This window comes from Cannabis sativa, chromosome 6 (genome assembly GCF_029168945.1).
Source record: "Cannabis sativa cultivar Pink pepper isolate KNU-18-1 chromosome 6, ASM2916894v1, whole genome shotgun sequence".
NCBI classification, from domain to species: domain Eukaryota; kingdom Viridiplantae; phylum Streptophyta; class Magnoliopsida; order Rosales; family Cannabaceae; genus Cannabis; species Cannabis sativa.
The window spans coordinates 75,452,796-75,473,767 of NC_083606.1; the positions used below are offsets into that span (position 1 = coordinate 75,452,796).

At 31.1% G+C, this 20,972-nt stretch overlaps 3 protein-coding genes across 4 annotated transcripts; 2 read left to right on the top strand and 1 right to left on the bottom strand.

Moving 5' to 3' along the window:
• Nucleotides 1-527: 527 nt before the first annotated feature.
• LOC115724740 (uncharacterized) lies at nt 528-2,053 on the bottom strand. The gene has a single exon (XM_030654074.2). The coding sequence runs from the start codon at nt 1,729-1,731 to the stop codon at nt 793-795; it is 939 nt and encodes a 312-aa protein (XP_030509934.2). The 5' UTR covers nt 1,732-2,053; the 3' UTR covers nt 528-792.
• A 5,104-nt stretch (nt 2,054-7,157) lies between these two features.
• On the top strand, nt 7,158-11,328 carry LOC115697818 (uncharacterized). The gene is made up of 8 exons (XM_030624952.2): nt 7,158-7,458; nt 7,534-7,651; nt 7,749-7,808; nt 9,356-9,418; nt 9,529-9,726; nt 9,827-9,938; nt 10,078-10,277; nt 10,880-11,328. Exons 1-8 carry the CDS (start codon nt 7,226-7,228, stop codon nt 10,970-10,972), a joined length of 1,077 nt encoding a protein of 358 aa, XP_030480812.2. The 5' UTR covers nt 7,158-7,225; the 3' UTR covers nt 10,973-11,328.
• Nucleotides 11,329-14,615: 3,287 nt separating this feature from the next.
• On the top strand, nt 14,616-20,851 carry LOC115697817 (transcription factor Pur-alpha 1). 2 transcript variants are annotated; one of them, XM_030624951.2, is made up of 6 exons: nt 14,616-14,876; nt 18,160-18,523; nt 18,612-18,659; nt 19,737-19,877; nt 19,998-20,240; nt 20,345-20,851. In XM_030624951.2, the coding sequence occupies exons 1-6, from the start codon at nt 14,665-14,667 to the stop codon at nt 20,495-20,497; spliced, it is 1,161 nt and encodes a 386-aa protein (XP_030480811.1). In that variant the 5' UTR covers nt 14,616-14,664; the 3' UTR covers nt 20,498-20,851. The 2 variants fall into 2 exon arrangements, with proteins under 2 accessions (XP_030480811.1, XP_060973662.1); XM_061117679.1 differs by lacking the exon at nt 14,616-14,876 and adding an exon at nt 17,988-18,001.
• The last annotated feature ends 121 nt before the right edge of the window (nt 20,852-20,972 follow it).

Genomic DNA, 20,972 nt, shown 5'->3' on the forward strand with positions numbered 1-20,972 from the left:
TGTGATGAGTACTTCTGCTTGTGTTATCATCATTATCATTAGTTACTTATCCAAAAAAAAAAAATCTCCAATTACATAATTATTTTGTAATTATTTGATTAAACAAACAAACTAACAGTACTTCAAATTTTATAACTACTCTAAATTACATTCAATTTTAATTGCCGATTGCCTTTTTTCAAACAAACTCACTAATTACTAACTAGCAGTAGCACCTAATATCAAATCAGTTATACTATTATTCTAATAATTAAATGCATATATATGTAGAGGTTATATGTAACTTTTTTTTCTTTTTTTCAAAATGTAGTGGTTATGTAATTAATATATATAAAAATTCCTATTATAAATTGGGCATTGATTTGTTTGGTGCAAGTAAAGTTTAATATTGGCCACCAATAAACAGTTGGAGAGGCAGATATACCTTTATTATGTATAATCCAAATTTTATGCCCAATTTTTAATACATAATAATTAAAAAAGAAAGAAAAAGCTAGCCCTCTTTCATCTCGTGCATACAAAATATCAAATACAATCACACTAAATTAATTATATTATTCGACATATCACTAAATAAACAGATATATAGCTAGCAATAATAATTTCTGAAATTGTATAGATACATAAAAAAAATCAGTATACATATATCTATATACCATAATACATATATTACAAAAATAAAACAAAATTAAATATCTAATAATTAATTTTGTGAATTTCTTTCATCACATAACCAATATATATTAATTAATTAATAATAAATTAGATAATAAGAATAATAATATCAATCATTTAATGAAAACGCCGGCGTCCACTGCCGCCACCACCACCGGAGTGTACTTCCATCACGGGTTTCATCATAACATTATTATTGTTGTTATTATTACAGTTATAACCATTATTATTGTTATAACTACTTTTCTTCTTATTATTATTGTTAGATCTCATCTTAAACAACATCTCCTTTTCATCACCACCGTCCATTATATCCACACGATGATGATGATGATGATGATGTTGATGACGATCAACACCGTCCATTATGATCTCCTCTTGCTTAACAATACTCCTCCTCTTCACAGGCATTGGCATTGCATCCAATCCCATAAGTTTCGCCACAACTCCCGGCTTACACCACACAACGCTCTCTCCAGCCAACGTGGGAGGCAGCACAAGCCCCCCACCGCCTCCCCCTAGGCCGAGTAGTCTCCCCCTAAGCCTTTTGAGCTCACCACAACACACCGATCTCCTTCCTTGCTCTAATTCCATCATCTTCATATTATTATCGTTGTTTCTGAAGGAAGATCGGTACATAGCATCCTTCCCATCAAGGGAGAATCTCGGATACTGACTCATGGCAGCATTTCTCGCTGACATGAGTATATCTGAGCTATTGTTGTTGTTGTTACAATAAGACATTTTGCGACCATGGTTAATACCATGTTCGCGGTTATTAGTAGTAGTGGTGGAATATTTTCTTGCTTTCTCTTCTTCTAACTCTAGTTTGAGAATCATCTCTTCTAAGGTTCCAACTTGATTATGATTATGATCATGTTGGAGAAGAGGAAGAGGAAGAGGAAGATGATGATCAGAAGGTGGAGGAGGAGGAAGAAGGTGGCGGTCGAGGGTGGATGTGGAGTCGTCGCCGTTGCAAAAAGTTGACCGGAATCCTTTTCTCATCTTTCCTCCTAATGAATTTTTCACTAAGAATAAGGAAAGGTCTTTCATCATAATAATAATATTATCAAGGCATGCTATTCAATATATGCATGAAAATGAAATAATATTTAGAGGATAATGATGATGATATGTTTATATATATGTGGATATATATACCAATAGAAGAAAAGAAAAGAAAATTGTGAAATAGTCTTGTGAGTTTTAGAAAGAAAAATGTGATATAGGTTAGAGTAGTTTGAATGAAGAGCGGTGGGAGACAAGACACACACACACACTAGATTATGATATGATATGATGTGTAGTCTTTAATAACAATCACAAGATAGAGAAGGTACAATGAAAGGTTTCACAAGTCTCTTTATATTTTATGGGCTCAATATTCTCTATTATATGTATTATATATATATATATATTAGTAAGATGGAATGAATGATGTATTTATTTGGAGGAATGGGAAAGGATATATATATATTGTGAGCATTAAAGTTTAAACACATAAAAAAATTAGATTTTATTTTATATGTATATACTTTACTTAACTCTCTCTTTATATATGTACAAAAAATTATCTTAAGTAAGAATAGGTGGAAAGATATTATGGGCATTTACAATCTATAACTAACCTTGTAAAACTAGTATTAAAGAGTTTTATAAAAAACGAGTATTATTTCAAAAATTGTTAAAAAAGAAATTACTACCTTTGGGAAATGAAAATAATAAGAAACAAGAAAGATAGTAGACTTTGTAATAGTTGGCTAAACTTTTACTATAAATTAAGATTTTATGGTGGTTGATTGGAGTATTGAATATCTTTATCAATTTTAAGGGACTAATAAGCGAGATTATGTTCCTACTTCTCTTGTTGGGTCGTGTAGTACCTAATCTTGCTTATTAGCCCCTACTGCTAGTTATTTGAAGGTAAATTATAACGCTAGTTTTTCATCTGTTACTTCTAAAGCATGGTATAGGTGCAATTTTGAGAGTGTTTCGGATTGGCTAAAGCTTCTGGAACTTTGTGTTTTGATTGATGGCCTTTTTCAACCAGTCATGGTTGAAGCTCTTGCAATTCTTGCAAGATTGGGTTTATGTCTTCATTTGGGGTATGGTCACTTGATTGTGTCTCTCTGTCATTTTTGCCATTCAATTAATATATTATTGATCATTTTTATTTATGGTGTATTGTTAGAGATATTATTGAGTGTTGTAATAAGTTTGTTGTTGTTTGTCTAATAGTGTAACTCATGCTCTGGCTAAATTTGCTTTTACTCTAGATGGTCACTTTATTTGTTGGTCTGGTAGTTTTGATTGTATTAATTACTCGCCTGATTTAGGTTAACATAAATTAATCAATGATATTTTTGACACTCTTTTTTCTTGTGAGGGTTTTTTTACTGGGTTTATTATGGAGGTTTTAATAAGACTATTTTTTAAAAAAAAAAATGTAACTTTTTTTATATAATATATTTTATATTAGAACCGATACTAAATATTTGACTTTTTGTAATTGTGGAAGGGAATTTTGATTTTATATGCTTAAATAATTAAAAAAATTTATTATTATACCAAAAACTTAAACCATAAAAAAACTATACTTTTTTTTTCAAACTGACAAATACCCCCTCACGATTCTCTCTCTCTCTGCATCATCTCTCTCTCTCTCTATCTCACATCCCAGTAGCCCACCCTCACCACCACCTCGACCCTCACCACCACCTCCAGGAACCGAAATACCAGAGCCCGGCCCCACTCTCATTTCGGACCGCCCAAAAATCGCACCCGAAAACCTTTCTCTTCCTCTACGAAATCGCGAGAAAAAAAAAATGGTCCCGGGTCGATGGTCGGACCATGGGTCGATAATAGCAATGAATCGGACCCATTATATCCATCGGAACACAGGACCATTTTTTTGCGTTTTTGAGAGAAAAATGGTCCCGGGTCGATGGTCGGACCATGGGTCGATGGGTCGATTGGTCGGACCCCATCGGACCCATGGTGACCATCGGACTGGGACCATTTCTTTTTTTTTTTTTTTTTGCGATTTCGAGAGAGAGAGGAAGAGAGAGTGGGTTTCGGGGAGCGATTTTTGGACGGTCGAGAGAGTGGGGGCTGGGTCGGGGTGTTGGTGCGGGTGGTCAGTGGCGGTGAGGGTCGGAGGTCGGAGGATGGAGGTCGGAGGTGGTGGTGAGGGTGGGCGGTTGGGGTGAGATGGAGAGAGAGAGATGATGCAGAGAGAGAGAATTGTGAGGGGGGTATTTTTGAGGTTTTGAAAAAAAAGGTATAGTTTTTTTAGGGTTTAAATTTTTGGTTTAATTATAAAATTTTTTAATTTTTTAAGCATATAAAATCAAAATTCCCTTGTGAAATAGGTGTCGGTTACATGGATTAGGCACTAAAAATATAGGTGTCGATAAAGTGAGATCACAACTCACAAGTATAAGTGTCAGTTTAAAACTGACACCAAAAGTACAATTTGTAGTAGTGATACCAAAAATGATACTCTAAGTAAGAATAGGTGAAGAAATATTATGGGCATTCATTTAGTGTGAAACTAACCTCTTGTAAAGCTAGTACAATTAATTAAAGAGTATATAATACACAATATAGAGAGAGAGAGAGAGGTGACTAATTAATAATAGCAATGAATGATTTATTATATCCAACCTCTCTTTTGTATATGGTGTTATTGACTTTGAGTGCTTGTTGCACTATATGTATATATATATTCAAGTACGTACATCCTTACATAAAAGGCCTTTAATTTGTTTATACTAAATTTCAAAAAACTCATAATTATGATCAATATGGGTATATCTATATGGTCCAAAACCTAGCTATGTATATATATTATACACATATATATATATATTGTAGTATATAGCTAGGTACTAAAAAGTAATAAATGGGAGACATTGCCCTAGCTATAGTTTTATACTAATTAAGATCAAAAATAAAAAGAATTTATTGGTACTAAGACATGTCAACGACATAATATAGTAAATGAATAAGTTAATATGATGTTGGCAGAGCAACATATACATTAAAATTGCCTTGTACATGTAGACTTATACACGGATTCCACACTTATATGATTATGTATAAAGTAAAGAGATCACAACTCACAAGTGATGATAATAGTTATTTATCTCCCTATTCAAGTTATTCACTATATATTATATATCTCCTTCGAAGTATCTAAGTAATTAAATTATAGAGAAATATATTTTGTTGTATTGGATTATATTAATATTATTTATCATATAATATTATGTTTGGTATTGACTTTTATGAATAGGTTGTGTACAATTATATTATATTTATCATAATCTCAACCCCAACTTCGACTCCCATCTAAGCCGGGGTCCGCATTCGGGTTTGAGATCGGGGCCGAGTTGGGGTCGAGATCCAAGTTTAGGTTGGGGTTCGGGGTTAGGGTCCAGTTTGGGGTCCGAGGCTACGTCGGGGTTCGGGTCCAAGGTCAGGGGTCGAGTCCGGGGTTTAGGGTTGGAACTGGGCTCGAGACTGGGGTCGGGTTCGGCTCCAAGATTGGCTCGGGGTTTAGGGTCGAGACTGGGCCAAGGGCCGAGACTAGGACTAGGGCTGGGTTCAAGTTTAGGGTTGGCTGTGATGCAGGGCTAGAAATGAGTCCAAGTCGGGGTTGGGCTCGGGTCAATTAGGCAGGGCAGGAGATCACAGTGAAATTAGGACCAGGTCCAAAGCCAGGGCTGGGTTCGAGTTCGGGGTTCAGGTCTAGGATCAGGATCAGGTCTAGGGTTCAGGACTAGGGCAGGGTTTGGGGCTAGAGTCCCAAACCCGAAACCCTTTATCAAGCTAATAGATGTCATTTGTAATGTATTAAATAATACAACATACAATGTATTAAAATTTATGGTCGTAATAATTAATACAATACAATATTTTATCCAAATATAATGTTATTTGTTATTTGATATAATACGATCCTTATACAAACCTACTAAATGAGTCCATGTTGTATTTAAGTCTAACACCGGGGTTGACCCTGAATTGAAATAAGCCTTAAGAAAAAATTAGGCTTTTATTATAAGAATAAATAGTATTTTTAAAAATTATTAAAAAAACTATGTATATTTTTTTATTTAGGTCTCTAAAATGAGAGGACCCTAAACACAAGTCTAGCGCGCTTTAATCTAAAACCGACATAATTTAACACCTTAAACATGTTATACACTGTCGACTACACAACAGCCATGCATAAACACTAACGAATATAACACACAAGTCAAGTCATGTTATGTAAGTTTACACTATTAAAATAACTCAACCAAGTAGTGATGATGTGATTTTGTAGTAGAAATGAGCACAACAATATCGTATGGATAAATTAACTAAAATCACTTTCAATTAACTATTCCTTAAAGGAGACACTAGCTAGCTATGAGAGAAGCAAGATCTCATATTAACCCATTTGACAATTTGAGTTATGCAACAAACAAAGTTTCATTTTTCTTCTACCCAATTTTTACCATTGAAAATGTTCATATACTTATATTATATATATAAACCTTGACTTTGTTGGTTGGAAATGGGATTAAAAGAAGAATACTTATATTAATATATTGAAAAAAAATTAGTGAGGGACTCATATTGAAGTTAAAGAATGTGAATTTTCTAGTACTTAATATCAGGGTCAATCCAAACATTTAAAATTTTGTACAAAAGATTAAAATTATATTTTTTATAAATAAAAAATAAAAAAAAATCATATTTAATAAGACCACAATTCTATTTCTAGTTTTTTTATAATTTTTTTATGTATGTATAATAATAAAAAAGCTTTTTCTTTCAAAAAAAAAAATAGATCTTTAAAAATGAGGGGCTTTGTATAATGGTCCAAACTGCTTAAAGCTTAGACCGACCCTGCCCAATATAGCAACACAATTTCCGTGTGTATATTTCTTAGTTTGTTATGAAAAGAAAGATTACTATTGTAGGAGAGTCTACCTTTTCCTCTGCTGTTAGTAACGAACATTGGATTTTACTTATTAAAAATATGATTAAGATCAATGTGGATGCTTCTGTTGTTAATGAGATTAGTTTTGGAATTGATTGGGTAGCTCGTGACCATGGAGGAAATGTCATTGAAGTTGATTTAAAATTATTGTCGAGTTGGGCTATGGCAAAAGTTGTGGTGTCAAAGAAGTTTTTAGCTGAATCAAGCATCGGCATCTATCTCAAATTATTATTGAAATTGATTGTCAAGTAGTTGTTTATGCAACCCTTCATACTCTTCAAATGGCTTCTCTATTTGAGTTGATTATTTCTAATTATAAACGTCTAATTTTTTCTTTAAATAATATCTTTATTTATTTTGTTAAACGATTTGCTAACAAGACTATATTACTTGTTCTTTTTCAGGTCATCATTTTATTTCCAAACTGGTCTTCATGCTATTTTATTATGGGATTTGTACTTTGATTATACAGCAAATTTCAGTAAAAAAAAAAAAGAAGGATTCTTCTAAATATGGGCCGCATTGGGAAAGGGCCCATGAAAGTGGCCCAAATGAATGGAATTGGTCCAATTGGAAGTTGGCTCCTTCGTCCCCAAATCAAAAATCTCATCTCAGTTCTTCTCTGTCTCCATCCACCATTGGAGATCTGAGTTTGATCTTCGTTTTCAACAATTGAAGATGAATTATCAGTCTCCTGTGGTAGCAATGGCACTGCTGCTCTTCTCGTTGCTTCTTTCAGCTTTGATTCCATCTGGATCATCATCCTCAACTGTCCCTGCTTTCCTCTGGTATTTTTCCTTACCAATCATTATTTTATCTTTCTACCAATTGTATGATCAATTAAACTATTATCACATTCGCAGGGTTAATCCATCATCATCATCGTCGTCGTCGTCTTCGTCATCTGTAAATTATCAGACTCTTTCTCCAAAGGATCTGGCTAAGTCCCTTCTCTCCCAAGCTGGATGGTCACACTTACTGGTTAGTTAGTTTATTGGATTTAATCACTGTTATCACTCACAATTCGACATGTTGATTTTGAATTTTAAGTTTTTTTTTTTCTTTTTCTTTTCATTAGTGCTCAGAAGATCAAGTTGAGCAACCTTTGGATCTGGCTCTTATCTTTGTTGGTTCACAGGTAAATTAAATTCCATAGCTTTACTTTTTTTTAATCATGTAATAAATTGAGCTTTGAAATTTGAAAGCTTTTTCTTGCTTACTACAACTGCATACATATTTAGTTTATGGACTAGGAGATACAGACCAATGCATTAAGAACACTTTAGAAGTAAAAGCTTGTCTTTGGGCCTAATTAGGAGATACATACTATGCTAATCCGAAAATTAAAGTCTTGAACAGGAAAATTCACCATTTAGCAGATTCATGTATAAATTCAAATACACCCATCACCAAGATTGTCTTTGGGCCTCACGTTTGCTGAATGTATAAATTATCATCTTATTATGAACTCTGTAATACTCAATCAATTCCATAGTTCTACTTTTTTGTAATCATGTACTAAATTGAGCTTTGATATTTGAAAGCTTTTTCTTGCTTACTACAACTACATATTTAGTTTATGGACAATTTAGAAGAAATGCACTCATTTTAGCATAATTATTGTACATAATATTACTAATTCCAAAATTAAGACTATGTTTAGAAGATAGATTTTGATGAGGAAAGAAAAAGATATGAAAAAAAGTGGAAAATAAAAAATAATAAATTGTCATATTTGGTATGGAAAGAAAAACTGTATAGAAAAATACTCAGTTCAACAAAATTTTCTATATCAATCTTGAAAAATTGATTATTTTTTTCCTACATTTATCCTCTCTTTTTCTTTTTTCACCAAAACCTAACTTCCAAACATACTCTAACAGTCATGAACAGAAAAGTTCATTACAAACCCATATAGCGGATTCATCATACACACCATATTGCAGTTTCATATATAAATTCAAATACACCCATCACCAAGATTGTCTTTGGGCCTGGTTCTCTTTTTCAAAAAAATGACAGGATTATTTCAAAAAAACACAAAAACAACCAAAAAATTATAAAAATACGGTTGTACGGAATTTTAAACATTTTTACAGTTTTTAAAATTTTATTTACATAAAATACGGTGTTTTATTGTATTTTTATGTTGTACTTTTGTTATTTTTCTATATTATTTTTTACGTTGATTATCATTGTTTTCTTAAAACTTTCATGTGGTTTTCTTGTGTCCTTTGGAATACCGTAAAAATATAAAAAAGAAACTTTGAACGTAAAAGTGTAAATTTTTTTACCAAAAATTGTAGTTTATGTAATTTTCCCAAAAATAATTGTCTTTGGGCCCCACGTTTGCTGAATATATAAATTATCATCTTATTATGAACTCTGTAATACTCAATCAATTCCATAGCTTTACTTTTTTTTTTAATCATGTACTAAATTGAGCTTTGATATTTGAAAGCTTTTTCTTGCTTACTACAACTACATATTTAGTTTATAGACTAGGAGGTACAGAACATTGTATTAAGAACAATTTAGAAGAATTGCACTCATTTTAGCATAATTATTGTACATACTAATCCAAAAAGTAAAAGTCTTGAACAGAAAAATTCAATACAAACTCATTTTAGCAGAACAATATATTGGTTTTGTTGTTGTTGATATTATTCACTTTGATTTCTGCAGCTACGGTCTTCTGATCTTTATGCAAACTCCAATGCAGACAAAGATTTTGTAGACTTTCTCAAGGTAACAAAAAACGCATTCTTGCCCACTTCTTTAGTTATTCTATTGCCGATTTTGGATATCAACAGATTTTCTTTAACAGCTACCATGCCATGCTCTTCATTCTTGAATAGGTGTCCTTTACGAAATCTAATTTCTCCACTGCATACCCTTACATTGCTACAACAGAGGAGTCAATGGTCGATTCATTGATACAAGGAGTTACTGAGACTTGTGGAAACAACATTAATTTGGGTAATATTGTTGTCTCGGAGTCATGCTCCCTACCGGATGGAAATTTTAAAAGACTTGCGAATGTGCAGTCTGTTCATGTAAATGTTTTTGACTATGGTATATGAGATCGTATACTGCTAATGTTAAGGTGTAAGATAAATATTTGATGTCTTTTTCTTTCCTCTATGAATGAAATAGGATTACCTGAGTTCAAGGGCAGAAAAGAAAGCAAATGGAGAAGCAAATGTGCTCGTGTTCTGCCATGAAGAGTCTAACTCTTTGGATAGTGCTCACAAATCAGATTCAGAGAGTATGTTATTTTGTATTTGAGTAGATCTGTTTGTTTATTGATCGATTGATCACGCGATTGTATCTTAATTTGGGCTATGCAATATTACATTCCGGTCTAAGGTAACTTGTCTTACCAAGTATTTTGACTAAATGTGCAGCTGAAACTTTTGGCAAGCTTGTTGGTTCCATGGATCAGTCTGGGGAAAAATACTCAGTTCTATATGTTTCAGAGCCCTCTAAGTCTATTCAATATCCATTGTCTCGGGATGTAGAAAGGTTTTTGGCTGAAGGCACCAATTCTACAATCTGTGGTGAAGTTTGCAAGATCAAATCATCACTTTTGGAGGGACTTCTAGTGGTAAGTTCTGAGTTTTATATGACCATCTTCTATTCCTGTTTGAATGCCTACACAATTTCTGCTATATCAAAATCCAATTCATCAGCCGAAACTCTTAAGTTAGCATGCTTTTCTTGAAACTAAATTATGCTTACTGTGATCCTTTATTTGTCTAGTTTTATTTCGATACCTTTGATCTTCCCTTTGCAGTTTGGTGGTTGTTTTTGTTATTCTAATTATGTATTTACTTATTTGGAGTGTATAAATGGTTTAAATTATTTCTGCAAATCATTTCAGCTTGGAAAATCTTTTCTTAGTTTTATTAGGTGTTCTCACTTGGTTGTATGTGTGTGGGTGATGGGTGTCAGCATCCATATCATCCTGTTTTTTCTTGGTAAATGCGGTCATCCCAAGAAGAGTTTGAATTTTTTAAATCTGTAGGAACCATTAAAAACTGACCATTACTCTTATTTTCCTTTGGCAAGTTAACCCTTTTCTTGTTTTCTGTCCCCACATACGTACATGTATAGACGTTGTTATGCTGAATCTTAGCTGAGCTTCATGTTTCCATCATTAATTTTGTAGTAAAATTCTAATGGTGTTTAACTTTGTGATTCTTTCAGGGCATTGTTTTGCTTATAATCCTAATATCCGGCATTTGCTGCATGATGGGAATCGATACTCCAACAAGATTCGAGACACCTCAAGACTCTTAATTTGTAGTATATCTATCGCTTTCAGAAGCACAAGTGCTCAATTCAAGGCATTGGTAAACTAGATGATGCTTGTTTTATAGTTCCAATGGGTGGGAGATAGAGATACCCTTTTGTAATGATTTTGTTATCTTGCTCAGAAGCTTTGTTTTTTTTCCCCTTTTCTTCTTTTCAATAGAAATAATGCAATATGATATCTTTTAGGTCTCCATGCTGGGTTGTTCTTTGTTTGTAATTCTATTTATTACTTTGGCCATAGTTATATAAAACCCCAGCTAACAGGTCCAAACAAGCTACCTACCCTCTTATTTTATATCATTTGTTACATAATAAAGGGCCCTACTGAGAATTATTGTTCACTTTTTGGAGATAATAGTAGCTGTGATTGAAGATGATCTAGTTGAGTTGTTGTTCTGTGATATATTTTTCTTTCTTTCTTTTCATTAATGTGGTGCTCTGCTGCTACAATGACAAGAGACCCCACCCCATCCAACCACTTGTAGGGATAAGGGCAGAGAGAATCCATGAGTAATCTTTGTGTTTTCTGATCAAAAACCCCACCTACACTTGTTATTATTAGCTAGCTACCAAGTTCCACCACTCCCCAAATTTTACCCTCTTAGGCAATCCTTCTTATTTTATTTTAATAAAACAGTTTTGTTTTTGTTTTTGTTTTTGTTTTTGATACGATCATTCCTTACCACTTAAGTTCTGACTTGTGAAGACAAAAATATTTGTCCTTTATAGAAGAAACAACACAAGATGCCATATGCCATTACAAAGAAAAGTTCAATTGGAGACAGAGACAGAGAGGAAGGGAATCCTAGTGTGATTGTTGAAATAGTTTAAAAATGGTGAGATTTTTTTTTACCTTGATATTTGTACCCCAATTACTCTCTTCCCTAGAACTCCACATCTACAATGTTTTTATTCTCAGACATTTTGGAAAGCAGTCATATATACATTATATAAAGTGTGTACATATAGCGAAATTAACTTGGTTTATAGAGAATTGTAGGTGACTTTATTATTTTTATTTAATAAAATAATAAAATATTATTTATATATTATAAAATAATAATAAAACTTAAATTCTATTAATATTTGTTGGGTTTTAACATTGATGCTATATATAATCACAACTATAACTACAGAAATTAAAAATATATATATAAAATAAATTGAACTTATATATTTTGTTGATTAAATTACATTGAGAGAGATCGGAAAAAGAACGAATTATATATGGAATTTTTTTTTTACCAAAAAAAAAATGGAATACGATTATATACGAGACTCGGTTAGAATGAAAAGTCACAAAATAAAAAATTATCTTGTGAATCTGTCGAATGAGAATGTTATCTTCAATTATCAACAATTTAGAAATTAATTTTTTAATTTTCTTTTTATCTTACACATTGTGTTTCCTTAAGTATTTGAACATCAATTTTTAGTTTATTGTTGGATTAACTTAAGAACATATTTAAATTATCAAGGCTTTTTAAACACTAATATACTGCATTCGGTATTTACTTTTTATTTATATTAAAAATAAAATGGTGTATCATTAAAAATAAAATGGTTTATGAGAAATTCATGGGTCACTTTTCATTTATATATAATAAAATAAACAAAATAAATCCCATTCAATCCAAAAAAAAATACGATTGAGTTTTTGCTGTTGTACATCTACGATTAGGTTTTCTTGATTATTTATTGTATTCACTTTTCTATTACAATTTGGACATTACGTAGGATCAGCATATAATATTCAATCCATTCTTTTTTTTAAATCAAATTATATAAGTAATAATAACGACGATGTTCAAAAAAGAAGCGTGACTTTATCAAAGTTTAAAACCAAGCATCGATGTGAAAAAAACCTAACAAAATTTACGACGATAAATGATTCTAAATGCTCGGCATATGCATTAGTTGCCGGGAGTAAAGTTTTTAAAGTTACGTAATAATTTACATATATGTTAACGAACACAATATACAAAAAATAAAGAAGAATATGGAAGAAAGAAGAGACCAATTTTTTGCACATCACAGAAAATTGGAGATAATAATAGAAACTTTTCATTTTTTTTTCTTTTTTATCAATTTTTTTTTCTTTTTGAGTAAAGATAAATATGAAATTTTAATCGCATAGAATTTTATTTTAATAAAATATAGTATTTTAAAATAATTTAATAGTATTTTGTTATAGAATACTATCACTTTTTGTTAAACATGGTTTTCACTTTTTGTTAAATATGGTTTTCACTTTTTGTCGACACTACCATATTCAATTTATCAACGAAAAAATAAACAATCCAAATATATGCGGACCCGGCTAGAATGAAAAGTGTAAAATACAAAAATTACACTATTGTCTCTATCGAAGCAAAATGAGATTGAAATCATAGATATTATCATTAGTTTTCTTATCTACAATTTTTAGACAAATGCTTTCTTCAATTATCAATAATTTAGAGTTTGATTTTTAATTTTCTTTTTATCTTACATCCAACGTTTAAGTAATGTTTTCTTCTTTAAGTATTGGAACAAAATCGTTAGAAAATAAAAAATTAATCTTAAAAATTTTTGGATTAACTTAAAACATATTTAAATCATTAAGCTTTCTTAAACACTAATATATTGCATTCGGTATTCAGCTTTTAATTGGCAATGATATAAAATATAATATTTTAGATAGTCTGTGATTATATAATCTCACCTAATAATTAATAATACTTTTTTTTTAATTTTTATATTGTATATTTTTTCGAATAATTAGAAAAAAATTAATAAAATTTAGTATACGTGTCGCAAGAAGCTTTTTTGCTAGTATATGTATATATATATATAAATATATATATATATTATGTCTACCTAATTTTTAATCTCCGCTCATCTAGACATAAGATTCTCTTCTCCATCTCTTATGACCCTTACTCTAATGTAAACATTTTATTTGTCTATTTATATTTATGCTCTTTTGAGTAGCTGTAGAGTTAGTCTGTTGCAGGGAATTGCACGTGAATGTGATCAGCATATATCAATTATTTTAGTTATTTTGATATTTTTTTTCTGCAATAATAGAAGTAGGCACTGCCTTCATGTACAATATTCCCATAGCATAATAACCATAGTTTCTGGTTTATTATTTTGTTTACACTCTCTTATATCTTTCTTTCTCTCTCTTTACATAGTATTAATGAAGCTTCCTTAATCAGGTATGTGGATGTTATATTAATACATATTAAGTATATATATATTTATAAAGGAGATGATAATAAGATTAAGCATATTAGAATTTATGAATAATATATACAGATATAGAAATGAAGAAGGGTAGATGTAAGGATGCCTTGTCCCTTTATTGTTATTATTTATTATTATTATTATTATTATTATTATTATTATTATTATTATTATTGTATGTATCTGTGATGTGCTGCAGCAGTGAGTGAGTGTAATTTATAAGGACTTGTCCTTATCACTATCATTAATATCACCTGGCTTCTATAATGGTATTGCCCATCTAGCCATCTAAAATAATCACATGGAGGATTGGGATTAATTAGTACTACATATACTTATTAATTCTTCTACATATAAATGTGTATATATAGGTCTCTATTTTGGTATATATTGTAACTACATCTTTCTCTTTTTCTCTCTCTCTCTCTCTGTCTCTGTCTGTCTGTATGTGTTGTATAGCTTGTAGAGTGCAATGTGCAGCCAAGGATGACTTGCCGATAGCCTCTTTGTTATTTTCACTCATTAGTTTGTATTATAGAGTGAATATAATTGGTATTAGTTGGCAAGTTGGCCTTGGCTACATGTTTCTTTCTGCTCATCTTCATCATCATCATCATCTCTATTCGCTTCTCTACTTCTCATCATTACCAATTTACAGGTACTTCTTTCTAACCATTGATTATTACAATATCAAAATTAATTAATTAGTTTTGTTTTATCTTTGAGATTTTTTGCTATTACCATATATGATCAGATACAGTCCTTACCAAAGGGTATATAGATACCTTCATACTTGACATTTATGGGGTATGATATCATTTAGCATATTTTCTAAAAGTGGTAAGGAACAGTTTATCATCGTTTAACTGAATTATGAATGGTGTGTACTCTCTCTCTCTCTCTATATATATATATATTCTCTCTCTCTCTGTGTATATATATATATGAATATATACATGGGGTATGATATCATTTAGCATATTTTCTAAAAGTGGTAAGGAACAGTTTATCATCGTTTAACTGAATTATGAATGGTGTGTACTCTCTCTCTCTAAAACTTTATCTATTTTTATTTTATTTTATTTTATTTGAAAAAAAAGAGATATATATATATTGGGTTAATTATGGGGTACTTGAAGCTTAATTATCACATACATAATTAAGAATTATGATTATAAAATAGGCAGGCTGGGTTGGATGATGAGTACTAGATGATTGAATTTGCATGCAGTTCATGATTAGTCACACGTGTAAATGTAATGTATATATATATTTAGAAAGAGAAAATATAATAGGGATTTAAGCTTTATTAAATCTCAATGATTAGATAAATATAATATCAAATTAGTGAATTTTATAATACTGAATAGTTCGTTGGATTCAATGCCAACTTGTTTTCTTTAATCAGATTTTATTCGATTTGATTATCCTTTTTGTAGCATATCATTCACTTAATTATATAATAATGAACAAGTACAATCCACACACACACAGATATATATAATTACATACACATGATCATAAATTGAGTTATCTATAACTCCAAGGCTGATCTTACTAATAATTTTAATGAGATAGAGAGATAGATATGAGTTAATTATAATCTGTTTTATGTTTGGATTAAATAGGTGTACTTAAACTAATTAAATTGACTTATTAGAGGAGAATTTATTATATAAATTATATCATTTGCAGTCCTTACAACACTTACATGTTCATGATCCCATTATTATTTTTCTCTCTTTTGAAAATTATTGTAAATTAAATAGGGCTATTGTTTTTACAGGTTTGATTTTGAAGTTATGTAATTAGTCACAAGTTAGAATGAAACAATTATGGTTTTAGTAATCCCTAGTCTATGCATGTGATGTGATAATGTGTTATTCCAAATCTATATGATAAAAATAAATGCGATTTATTGTTTTGCTTTCCCAAAAATTAGAATCAATTTTCACCACATTAATTCTATGAATTGTCTTTTGGAAAAGAAAAATGTTAGGGCGCGTTTAGAAAACTACATTGTAATTAGATTTGTGTGTAATAAGAAGTAATTACACAATTTAATATGTTTGTTTGACTATAATTACACTGTAATTATGTAATTTGAGATAATTGAGGAGTTCTAATTACACTCTCCCACTGAGAATGGAGTGTAATTACTGTAAACTTTTCATTTTAAATATAAACTACTAGAAAATATTATTTTACTGTGTAATTACTATCTATTTTGTCAAATATGATATTAGAAATTCATATGTAATTATCATTTTATATATAAATACATCTTGTAGCATAATTATTAGATTGTATACTTACCACCTTAGTAATTACACTAACTAGTAATTACACTGTTACCTCTAAACGCACAAACTAACCTTAGTTTAGGGTAATTGAGTGATTTCGATAATATGTTCATGTTTAAATTATTTAGTTTGTTTTTCTTTATAAAAATTGGTTGTTTTAGTTTATGCAAGTTGAGAATAATCTCAATAGAACAATGTAAAAAGTCTATTTGTTAATTATGGAGAGAAGCATTAATGGCTAACCAATTTTCAAAGTTAATAATATGCAACTGTCATATTTGTACTAATTTTGTACTAGTTATGATAACATATACTTATGGTGCCCATAACATTACTATTAAAAAACAAAAATTGGACCTTTACTTATGTTTCCAATGATGGGTCAATTTTAAGCAAATAGATTCATAAAGATGAATGGAAAATAAATAATTTATAGTTTGGATATTAAAGTGGTGACATATGGTTAATAGCCCCCATAGTTTAGTTACTATATCATTTTCAATTATAGTAGATAATTGGAAACTAAGGAAAGAATTTTGATCCATTTTGAAGAGGAGTGAAGTGAAGGACAATAAATAATGTAAAAAAATTATAGGAAAAGTAGATAATAGTATGGGCAGGGCAGACCATACTCATTCCTAATAAGAACCAAAACCAAATAATGATTTGATTTTAGTGAAAAAGAAAGTAAAAAAAGAGAAGAAAGAAAGAAAGAAAGCACAATGCCCAAGGATGATCTTTGAAAGATGGGTTTGATTGGTGAGTTAGTTATGTTATATATATACACACAAAGAGCACTTTACTTTTTAGTGTCTTTTAGTCTCAGACTTTGGAACTTGTAAAATATATTGCTTATACAATCACATTCCAATCAATTTTTCTTTTTTCTTTTTTTTCCTTCTTTCACAATTGGACTTTGATGTGACATGACACCACCCCTTAACAAACACACTCTCTCTCTCCTCATTTTATTAACTCAAAAATAAATTTAAAATAAAACTTATTACTTTACCATGAAATTAAGAGAAATGTTAAAATATGATTATCTTGTTGCCAATTAAATATTAAATTTTATATAATTTAAAATAATAATTTTTTTAAAAAATATCACTAATAAATTGTAAAGTATCACTTTTAAATAATACTTTGATATTATTGACACTTAATAATAATTCTAAAATTAAAATTAAAAGTTATAAAGTGAATGAACTTATTAAAAGTTATAAAATTAAATTTAAATATAATATAATTAATTGTTATACTATATCTTTTTCAGTTGATTTTATTTTAATTTTCTTATCAAACAATCTAAGAAAGGCGACTCTTAATTGTATTTTCGACTGAGAGATATATACTAATTGAATTGTATATTATTATTTTAGCTAATTGTTATGAATAAAATTTCATAATTAATTAAAAAAAATCAAAATTTATAGAAAAATAAAATAAAATAAAAGAGTAAGAAGAGATTGCGGATACAGTTGAGTGACTTAGTCAAAATTTTCTATCTCTTAATTAGTTTTCTTCTTCTTCTTCTAGTTCTTCTAGTATATCAATTATTTGAATATTATCATAACAAGTCCTCCAAATTCCCATTAATTGCAATCTGACCCCTTCTTCTTCTTCTTTCTCTCTCAGATCTGACTTCACTCACTCATTTCCACACAATTCTTTTCATTCTTCAATGGACGCCAATTCCGGAGGCGCACCACCGCCGACTACGCCTGTTCCGGCGTCTACTTCTACCGGCGGCGGAGGAGGAGGAGGGAATGACGTCGAGTTACTCTGCAAAACTCTACAAGTCGAACACAAGCTGTTCTACTTCGATCTGAAAGAGAATCCTCGAGGTCGCTATCTCAAGATTTCCGAGAAAACCTCCGCTACTCGCTCCACTATCATCGTTCCTTTCTCAGGCATCTCCTGGTTTCTAGATCTCTTTAATTACTATGTCAATTCCGATGATCAGGATGTTTTCAGCAAGGAATTGCAGCTCGATACGAAGGTATCTTTACCTTTTCTTCTTTTTCAGCTTTGTTCTTTGTTCGAATTCTCTCTTTTTTTTTATATAGATTTCTCTCTCTTTTTCTCAGGTTTTCTACTTCGACGTCGGTGAGAACAGAAGAGGTCGTTTCCTCAAGGTAAAGCTATCTGCGTTGACCTTATCGTTCTTTTTTTTTTCAAACTATGTAGATATGTAAGTACAGTTCAGTGCATGACTATAGGTTGACTTTTCTATGGCTTCAGTTGGATTGGATTGGATTGGATTTAGTAATATAAATATACATATATAAATGTTGTACTTCATATACTTTTTGGTCATTCATTTCAAAAAAGGAGAAATAAAGCCTTTGATTCTGAAAAAGAGTGTATTTTTTTTATCAATCTATGGATGAACAGTGTAATTGAATATCTGCAAGTCCTATCCTACAGTTCATCAAACAAGGACCAAACATTTTTCTTTTCCTTCAATGCATAACATGTGTGTGTTATGTATATATTGGATTCATGTTTTCTTTATGTTTATGCAGTTTTTGCCTATTGTATTGGTGAAAAGCTTTTTAATTGTTTGGTTTGGTTCTTTGTTTCTGTAATGCTGTCATAATAAATGGAGTTATGAGCTTAACTGTTGTGTTTTCAGACATTCTTAATTATTGTTTCATAAATGGGAAACAAATAAATTTTGAAAATTTATTATGTTACACTCCTACTGTCACGTCACTTTAAGAAAATGTATTCTTGCTTCTTAAGTACTGTGTTTATTCAGGGGTCTCTGTACACTTTTTCATAATACATATATGTGTGTGTGTGTGTGTGTAAGAAGGTCTCTCTTCAGTTATTCCAAGTTAAGCAGTCATTTGTGTGGTTTGAATTTGTTGTGTTGACTTAAGTTGCTCACTCACAGAGACCCTTTTTTGAAACTTTTCCTCCCTACTACTCAAATGTCTTTTAAATTCATGTTCTGCTTTTGGGTTTAGCATATTCATTTGGAGTGAACTATGAACATGCCTCAATTCGTGACTCCAATTATTGTCTTATGTCAGTATAATAAATACAAAGAGGAAACATATTCTATTCTTGATCTAGATTATGTTGCAATGAGCACAAATACTGAGTACATTTAGATGGTCTTTACATGTAATACACGACTCCAACTTGTGCTGCGTTGATTGTCTTAGCTTCCTCTTCTCAGTTGCTGAAGTTGGTTGTTTCTGCAGGTGTCCGAAGCTTCTGTGAGCAGAAACCGCAGTACTATCATTGTTCCTGCTGGAAGCACCAGAGATGAAGGGTGGGCAGCATTTAGGAACATCTTGGCTGAGATCAATGAAGCATCAAGGCTTTTTATACTACCCAACCAGGTAGCTGTCTTTCATACGATTAACAGTTTCCTTTGCTTTGCCTTTTTATTTAGAAGTGAAGAGTCTCATGAGTTCATTGTTATTTTCTCCTTTGGCCTGGTCTTGCATCCTGAATAACAGCAAAGTGGTGAATCTTCAGAACGTATTGTTGGGCTTTCAGATGATGTTGGTGCTGGTTTCATATCAGGGCACAGTAGTCAGCCAGCCACAACCACTGAACTGAACATGGACCGATCTGTAGATTTGCCAGCGCAGGAAGAAATTGGTAATATGGGAGTGTCGAAAGTGATCAGAGCGGATCAGAAAAGATTCTTCTTTGATCTTGGGAACAATAACAGAGGTCATTTCCTAAGAATATCTGAGGTGTGTGGCCTAAATATATCAGATTTTCTCTTTTTTTTTTTTGTTTTATTCTTTTACTTAAAAAGACTGTTTTGATGTTTAAAAAGATGATGTGAAAATTGCAGGTTGCGGGTTCTGATCGGTCCTCAATCATTCTCCCTCTGTCTGGACTCAAGCAGTTCCATGAAATAGTAGGTCACTTTGTGGAGATCACCAAAGACAGAATTGAAGGGATGACAGGAGCAAATGTTCGAACAGTGGAGCCCCCGCAGAGATAGATGAATGCAAACATGGGTTTTTTGGTGATTAAATAAATAATTCCTGTCTGCCAAAGGTTGCTGATCTAGAGGTAGAAATGGGATTTTGATTAGGGGTGGGATTGTGCGTTAAGCTGTTTGTTCTGTAATTTTTTTTTATTCTTCTTCTTCTTTCTCTCTTCGTTCTATTATTCAAGTCTGAAATAATCCGATTCATATATGAGCAACCTAGAATTCGGAGATGATTGTGAAGCTTGAATTGAATTAGGGAATAATAGGAAAACCAACCAAGTTACTTGTAATTGCCAGTTTGAATAGTGTCCCTTCTCATTTACAACATCTTAATAATGATAATTGCTTAAATTAAGTGATTTATTCTTGTTCAGTCTTTTAGCTGACTAAACTCTCCATTGACTTCATTAATAAACAGATTGTTATTGCAGGTTGGTTTTTGTTTTTGTTTCAAATATAGCTTTTACATTATGATAATCATTGG

Bases quoted from the DNA above. Each gene is read 5' to 3' on its own strand.
- LOC115697817 (XM_030624951.2), top strand. From the start codon at position 14,665: ATGTGTTGTATAGCTTGTAGAGTGCAATGTGCAGCCAAGGATGACTTG. The intron at 14,877-18,159 runs GTACTTCTTTCT...TTTCTCTCTCAG, and splicing joins TCATCATTACCAATTTACAG to ATCTGACTTCACTCACTCAT. The intron at 18,524-18,611 runs GTATCTTTACCT...TCTTTTTCTCAG, and splicing joins AATTGCAGCTCGATACGAAG to GTTTTCTACTTCGACGTCGG.
- LOC115697818 (XM_030624952.2), top strand. From the start codon at position 7,226: ATGGAATTGGTCCAATTGGAAGTTGGCTCCTTCGTCCCCAAATCAAAA. The intron at 7,652-7,748 runs GTTAGTTAGTTT...TCTTTTCATTAG, and splicing joins CTGGATGGTCACACTTACTG to TGCTCAGAAGATCAAGTTGA. The intron at 9,727-9,826 runs GTAAATGTTTTT...TGAATGAAATAG, and splicing joins CGAATGTGCAGTCTGTTCAT to GATTACCTGAGTTCAAGGGC.
- LOC115724740 (XM_030654074.2), bottom strand. From the start codon at position 1,731: ATGATGAAAGACCTTTCCTTATTCTTAGTGAAAAATTCATTAGGAGGA.